Below are 8374 nucleotides of genomic sequence, written 5' to 3'. Positions count from 1 at the left end.
AAGCTTATATAAACCGCTGAAGTTTCCAGTTATCATTACTTAATCATAACCCTAAGAAGTATGATTTCAGTTCTTCTCCAACACTACAAATTAACGAGTTTCACTAGACAATAAGCTGATCAACTAGGCTGATTGACATTTATAGCTGCCTTTCCAATTACTAGCACATGGCAAGGGTTTTCAGGAAAATCTGGCTTGCAAAACACAAGTGGTAAATCTTCAAGGATTTGAAGTACCTTTCACACAATTTGACTATTGCCAGGAAGCCATTTATCCAGACCCATATGAGTGTCCTCAATTCCCCTTGCCAAATGTTTCTTTTTTAAAAAAACATAATTCATCCTTGTTTTCTGAGGCAGAGGTGACTGTCCCACGAGCTCCAATTCCATGAGCAAATGTCCCATGTCAACATTTACGCTGCTCTCTAAAGCCTTGTATCTTGCACCTCTTCTTCTGTCTCCTCTTTCAGAGCAGCAATTTGGGGCTGAGATTTGCCCTTGCTTGAGTTCCGGTGGGGAAAGAGCTTCACCCTGTCGGAGGGGCTGATGGCTTGCCGGAAGAGGCTCCTCTCGTTCAGCAGTTTCTGGATGGAATCGTACTGCCGCACTTTATTCTCTTCTATGACCTAGGGAAATGGCTGTTAGTGAGATCTGGGACAGAAGGCAAGTCAGACCAGAGCAGGGACAGAAACTGGCACAGGCTCAAAGGAAAATAAAAGTCAAAGAATGCAATGTCCAGAGCCTTGCATTTTGAACAATCAGGTATATCACATTTAACTGCTGTGTCCTTTTGCTCTAAGGAGGTTCTACCATCTGTGAAATTAGCTGTGACTTTCTACTCAGCAGCTGGAAGATTCTTCAGGGAGGTTTAATGGAACTGAAGATGCTTTGAAAACAAAATATTAGGTCCCTATAAATTACCTAGAAAATAAGTGTAAGTCTACAGCACCATAAAGAGTTGAGCCTCTTCCACAGTGATCTGAAGCTTAAGAATTCCAAATCGGTCAGGATGTGCCTGAGTGTAATACACCTCCTTGGCTTGTTCAGGTTGAGCAAATCCAAGATCAGACAATAGAGGACTTTACTTAGATTCTTGAACTTGTCCATGGCAGGGCAAGAGGTTGTGAGTCGGCCCCCCTAATTTGTTACTTCAAGCTTAGTGATAATCATGGTAATAACAAGCCTTCAGCAAGGAAACCATTTACCTCCAGGAGGCTCAAAAGCCTGAACAGAAATGACGTGATACATCATCCTCAGAACTTCCTTGTGACTAAACCATAGAGAATTTGTAAACATCACTTGAAAGAATCTATGACAGTTTTGTTTTGTTTTAATAAAGACAGATGGGGCCTCACTATGTTGCCTGGGCTGGTCTTGAATTCCTGGCCTCAAGTAATCCTCCCACCTCAGCCTCCCAAAGTGTTGGGATTACAGACGTAAGCCACTGTGCCTGGCCATGTGACAGTTTTTTAAGAACAGTGAGAAGGTGGTTGAGAAAGGTACTACCTGAACACAAATCATGGCTAGAAAAATGAAATGTGCCTCTCGACTTTGTCATTAATACCATAAATCAGACTGTAAGACAACTAGGCCTGTCCCAGACCACATCCATGGGAGATTTAGTTATTGAAAGAATCATAAGGACCTTTTTTAAAATCTTAAACAGTAGAGTATTTTGTATGACTTGGTCCCCAAATAAAGGGCTCAAAAAGTATATATATCCTATTTATAAATGTAACTTAGTTATATGCTGCCATTTTAGATTTACTGTATTTCAACCTCACCACATGGCTCAGATCAAAGTGAAAAACTTGTGCAGCTATTTTGAGTAAAGCTGGATGGCTGTATGACACATATTTTTGAAAAGAACTTGTACATTGTTGCAATTTGCAGGAATTATCACATGTGAGATTGTTATCAAGAATTACAAGGGAAATAAGATCTTAAGTAAGTTATAAAGACTCACCAAAAATTGTTGACATTCCAGCATTGCTTCTATCCTGTGTTCACAGAGGATTACTGTGCAATCAGCAAATGCTTGTTTTAGAGTTCTTCTAATTATTTGGTATGTTCTAGAAAAGAAAGAAAATACCACACATAATATCACAGAACAGTAATGATCTGTATTTACCTTGAAAATATGTCTATTGTTCTATTAATTTATCTCTTTAAATTACTTCTTTCTTTAAGTTCTTTTCACATTATGTTGATATAGCGTTAGCCATAATCAGCTTTTCAATCATGGGGCAGATTCTAAGTATCCATAAATAAACAGGACAAATATTTCAGAGAAACTTTAATAAATGATACATTTTTCATTATGTAGAATCACCAGTACTTCTTTATTTGGGGGCTATAAACATGCTTATGGTATAAATGGGATACAAAGGCAAATCATAAGGATCAGATTAGGCCCATGTATTTAAAAGCTTCATCATGTGTTGACAAGGGGGAAGAGTTTGTATGAAACTAAAAACTACCTTCGGAAGAAAACACAAGACTCTTAGCAAGGAAATATGCATTTATGCTCATTTCCACTGGGCAATTATTTCATATCCTGGGGGAAGCCCCCACTCACAGACATGACAGCCTAATAGAAATATGTGTCACCATGAAGCAGGCATAATGATTCTGTTCCCACTGTGCTATTAAGTAACAGAACTTCTGAAACTCACACTGGATCCAAATGAGCACTGGGTTCATCAAGCAGCAAGATCTTCGCCTTACTGAGAACAGATCTAGCCAAGCACATCAACTGCTTGTGGCCATGGCTTAGGACACAGCCCCCATCCACAAGGACAAAGTCAAGCTTCCCAGGAAACTGTTCTATCACAGATCTGAGCCCAACCTGCAGTTAGAGAAGGTATTTCAGATACCACAGAGTTAAAAACACTGAAGCAGTTGACATTCTAAAAATAAACACAGGAGTTCTGAAAGCTTATGTTTTTCATACCAATCCCTCTACCCCCACTACCTGCCACCATTTGAATTTGATTGAGCAAAAGCCTATTTACAACCTTGACAGCTCAAAAGAATCAGTATGTAACTTGTTTTATCTTTGTACTTCATTCATTAGGAAACTTTCAATGAGTGCCTATTACGTGCCAGGTATCCCAAAAGGTAGTAAGGAAACAATACATGGTACATGGCTCTTGTGAGGCTCAGGGTTTATAAAGGTGTACATAAATTATTCCAACACAACTGAATGCATGCTGGAAAAGATAATATGTATATGTTGCAGATATGCCCTCTAGTATGACATCTTATGTAGACAGAAGACAGAATGTAGCATAAAGGATGGAGGTATGACATCATCCTTGGTGCTACCTCCCATCTTCTACTCTGTCATGATTGAGGACAAAAGATAGCATAAAATAATCAACTGTGGGGTTCTTAAAATTACATATGGAAAATTGCTATTCATCTCTTGAATTCATAAAAACTAACTGTAACAAATAGATGAAACTATGAAGTAAAAAACACTGGAGTTAAAATAGTGGTATAATACTAGGAGATATAAAGCCTCTTAGATTTTGGGGTAGAATATGAGGGCTGTATTAGGGTCAATGGCTTTTTTTTTTAAGCTAGACAGTAAAAGTAAAGTTTGAAAATGCAAATGAGATATAGAAACCCACTCTATCAAAATATGACAAAGTTATTGAAGTATTGGCTCTTACCAATTATTCAAATAAATGTGCATTAAATGTTTATTTTTGGCAAGTACTCCTAAGTGTATGAAGGCCAAAGAGATATACAGATGATTGTCTCCTGCCCTTGAGAAATCTAGAATTTAGTATGAGGAGGTAAGATGGGCTCCACTTGACTGTAATATAGAATGAGATAATGGCTCAGAAAGAATCTTATGATTTCAGAGATAAATTCAGAAATGGCCCATAACACTGTGTTTGTTCATAAAAAATTAACTGTGTGTCCATCATATTACCAGGAGATTTTAAGCCTCTTTGATATTGGGGTAGAATATGAAAGTTGTGTTAGGACCAATGGCTTGTTTTTTTTTTTTAGCTGGACAGGAAACAAACAAACAAGCAAAAAACATTTGAAAGTATATTGCAGATGATACTCCTTTCCTTGGTTGGTTTCTCATTAAAGTAATCTCACCTTGTAGAAATTCATTAAAGTTTGAGAAGAGTTTCTGGTATGGTAGGAAATGTAAACATATTTATTAGACAAGGGGGACTACTCTGATGTATCCCCAAAGACTCAAACATAAAACTTAGAAATACAAATCCTGAGAATATGAATAAAGGGCATTGGGCAGGGAGTTAGAGGACCTGTGTCTTTCTTTGTGCCTTCAACTTTTTTATTGTTTCAGTCTATGAAGCTGCTATGGTCTATCTTTTTTAAAACACAAAAACAAAATAACTCCCTTGTTTCTGGGTTCTCCTTTAGCTATCATTCAACATCTGTGCATTTAGTCATCTAGAAATATCAAGAAATTAATGTGCATCTGTCGTCTCTACTGCTTCCCACCGCAAGAATTTTTCTTTCTTAAAACATCTGTTCCTTGGCTTAAGAGAAACCACACACTCTATGGCCATTTCTTCCTATTGTCATGTGTGAACAACTCTCCCTCTTCCTGCCCCCTTGAATATTAGTCTTTGTCATTTCCAACTCTCTAGATTCTCCTCTGAGATCCCAGTCATTTTCAGCGTATTGATGACCACCTATAAGCTAATACTTTTCAAATGTTTATCTCCATCCCTAGAATTCTTCCAATTACTTTTTAAATCATTCTCCTCCTTACCAACTCTATTACAGTGACCCCCGTCTGGGTCATCATCATCTCTTAAGCATCATCCTACAAATCTCAATTAGTCAAATTGCAAGTCCACCATACAAACACCCCAGGGATCTTCCTAAGATGTAGTTTTGACCATATCATTTCTGTTTTAAATCCTATGGTAGTTCTCTTCCTGGTGGAATAAAATCTAAGGTCTCTCACCTGGTGTATGAGGCATCCAAATGGAGCCCCCTTCACTCTTATTCCCAGCAGCACCAAACATCTTGTAGTTCCCTAAACACCTTGATGCTCTCAAGTGATGCCATTGCTAAGCCTGACATATCCTTCTGAATATCACTGATCATCTCTTAAGCCATTCAACCAGGCACCTAGTGATAGCAGTATTTGTGCAAGTTCCCTCGTTAGACTAAGCTTCTTGAGGGTAAAAACGTGCTCTTCAGCCCTGTGTTCCTAATGCCAGTCCTGGGTAACTGTCAACCTCAACAATTCATTCATTTATCAAATATGTACTGAGCTCCTAGAATGTGGGTGGCCAAACAAAACAGAGTTTTGATGAATGATAAATGAATAAAAACTTGAGGATGAATGAACGACTGAGCACTGCCTTAAGCTCTGCCATTGTAAAATGTTATCTAAGACAGATCACTTTGCATGTGAGTATTCAAGATGCTATAAATTTCTCACAAAATCAAATTATAAAATTAAAAGTTCCCTAACACTGATAGAAATGTTAGTACTTTAGATCAATCAGCAGTATTTGAGGGTTTTGTTGTTGTTGTTGTTGTTTTTTTTCAGTCAAATTAGCCAGCAAGAAAAGGTCTGGCTAAAGACTGCAGCTCCAGAGTCAAACACAATCTGCTTTGAATCTGCCCTCCTCAGCTCATTTGTTGATGATATCAGGTGCATTATTTTAAGTCTCATTTATCTCACATGTAAAAAAATGGAGAAAATAATAATATTGATGTCAAAGGGTTGTTACAAGGATTACCAGAGATAATTTGTGGAAAGCAGCTCCCACAGAGTATGGCACATGGTAAGCACCTAATGTACAGTAATTATTAGTATTATTGGAGCCTGGGCAACTCCAAGGACATGGGCTCGGTAACTGAAACACTACCTTCGTGTGACAACAGCTTTGTAAAAATTTTCCTTCACAAGTTGCCTTGGGAAGTAAGTTAGCAGGAAGTACTGCAATACTGTGAAGTTAGTGATGGCCATAGTAACAGGGTGGAGATTTTGGTCAGAATGTGTATGCTCCCTCTAGATTCACCCCAGTCATACACTAAGTTCCTAAGGCCATGCTAGGAAAGCTACTTGACTGTCTTAGACTTTGCACTTGCGGCAAAGAGCTGAGCAAAGTATGTTTTTCCCCAGATGAAATTCTTTATTAGAAGTAAATAATTACATAAATTTATATATAACTGTCAATATTTAGAGAACAGAATTTTTAAAATGAATGACACTAGGACTGACCAATACAGGGGATATTTTGCAATATTCCTATCTCACTGTTTTATTCACTATGAAGTATAGTAAAAAGCTTTTTAGAATCATCTTCATTAGCGAAAAGTCAACATAGTTAATAAAACTTAAAATTGAAGTCAGTAAACATTTAAGAAATTTATTAAGTATCTATTTTCTGCCAGACATGGTAATAGGCTTTGGTGAGATAATGGAAAGCAAGATAGATTAGTAATTGTTTTTGAAAAGTACAAAGTTATTGTTACCAATCACATGTGCTGATAAGAATTCTCCTACGGATCTTTTGGATGTAAATGGCTGCTTAGTCATATATTTCTTCAACTGGCTCTTAATGAGAGTTTATTAAATTCTAGGTACTCTGACAGACCCAAGATTCAAAGATGAATAACAGGAGGCTCTGTCTTAAAGGAAATTATGGTCCAAAAGGGGAGAAAAATAGTGGAAAATTACTGTTCAAAGAGATAAGCACTATGGGCAAAAAACAAACAGGAAATTGCTAGAGATCATCTGATTTAGTGATCTGTGGCAGCAGAATCCTTTATCCTTTAAATATGTGTATATACACACACACACACACACACACATATATATTCCCAATATAATATTTCTTTCTTTTTGAGACAGAATCTTGCTCTATTGCCCAGGCTGGAGTGCAGTGGTGCGATCTGGGCTCACTGCAACCTCCACCTCCCAGGGTCAAGCAATTCTCCTGCCTCAGCCTCCTGAGTAGCTGGGATTACAGTGCCTGCCACCATGCCCAGCTAATTTTTGTATTTTAGTGGAGAGGGGATTTCTACATGTTGGCCAGGCTGGTCTCGAACTCCTGACCTCAGGTGATCCACCCGCCTTGGCCTCCCAAAGTGCTAGGATTACAAGTGTGAGCCACCGCGTCCAGCCCCCAATATAATCTTGTTAATATTATCATTAGAAACCATTTTTCAATAAATTTTTAAAAAATATACAAACTTTAGCTCAGTCCTGTCCAAACTAAGAAGACTTCAAAATTACTAGAATCTAAAGTTTTCTAACTATTTTCATTACAACCTAGCATTAAAAATAAATAAATAAAAACATCAACAGTTTGTAGATATAAAGAACTTTAGGAAAAAGAATTTGCCAGCTTCATGCTGATGAGCTAATAAATAGTATGTACTTCCCAAACTGCTGTGAAAAAAGAAGAAATTTTGTTTTGTAACATATTAAACTAAAAAAAAAAAAGGTCTAAGAGTTTGTAAAGGATTCAAAATGTTGACTTTTGCTATTGCCGTACTCTGGAATGTTATTATGGAGCAAGAGTTTGCTCTTGTGACAGAGAAACATGAAAAAAAATCATAAAAGTGAATTGCGGTTTTACTGAATAATCCATAAGTGGCAGTTATAAAAATAGACACAGTCAACTCCTTTTGATACTCTGTTTGCTACTCTGTAGATTTTTCAGGGTAAATTTTCAACTTAAAAGGCCACTATTTCTGCTATTTAGCTTGTTTTCTAAAATAACTAACCTTACTATCAATGAGTAAGGATGGAAACTATTTTACAAGTAATTGAAAAAGCAAACAATTACCCAAAAAGCCTTCATTCCAAAATCAACAGACATTGTACTTAGATTACGGACAACCCTGAGACAGCCCACAGGGGTGATACAGCTCTGCTCCTGCATCTGCCAGCTGTCCCAGTCAAGGCCCTCAGACATCTCAAGGCTCTGAGTCCTCATTCTAAAGTGAGGATGGTAATACCTGCTGTGTATCGATCACAAGGCTGTTTCCATGATCTATTACATATGAAATGAAAGAACTCCTTATTCATTCAACCAATATTTATTGAATACCATCCATGTATGCAAGACTACTGTAGGCACTGGAAATGCCACAATTAATAAGATATAATCCCTGACCTCCAGGAACTTCCACTCCAATGGGGGACATGGACAAGTTAAAAGGTAAATCTCCAGCCAGAGTGAGAAATGCTATGAAAGGGGTGGAGTTATAGGGTACACCTAGGAAACTGAGACCTGGAGTGTCAAGGCAGATTTTTGGAAAGAAGTGATGTGTAAGGAGAGGCTGAAAGATGGTAGAAGGAGGCAGTGAAGGGCTGGGGGAGTTTCCCAAGTAGAGAACAGCATGTGAACAAA

The 8374-nt window shown here is 37.7% G+C and overlaps 1 protein-coding gene across 1 annotated transcript in view; it reads right to left on the bottom strand.

Annotated features, from left to right (window-relative positions):
- Positions 1–424: 424 nt before the first annotated feature.
- CFTR (CF transmembrane conductance regulator) overlaps positions 425–8374 on the bottom strand; it is a 166215-nt gene continuing 158265 nt past the window's right edge. The window contains exons 25-27 of the mRNA XM_058441560.1: positions 2675–2847; positions 1966–2071; positions 425–625 (exon numbers count right to left, since the gene is read on the bottom strand). Coding sequence (XP_058297543.1) covers positions 425–625; positions 1966–2071; positions 2675–2847 — 480 coding nt within the window. The remainder of the gene's footprint in view (positions 626–1965; positions 2072–2674; positions 2848–8374) is intronic.

This window comes from Hylobates moloch, unplaced genomic scaffold (genome assembly GCF_009828535.3).
Source record: "Hylobates moloch isolate HMO894 unplaced genomic scaffold, HMol_V3 SCAFFOLD_1, whole genome shotgun sequence".
NCBI lineage: Eukaryota > Metazoa > Chordata > Mammalia > Primates > Hylobatidae > Hylobates > Hylobates moloch.
This window is presented reverse-complemented; position numbering and strand designations above follow the sequence as displayed.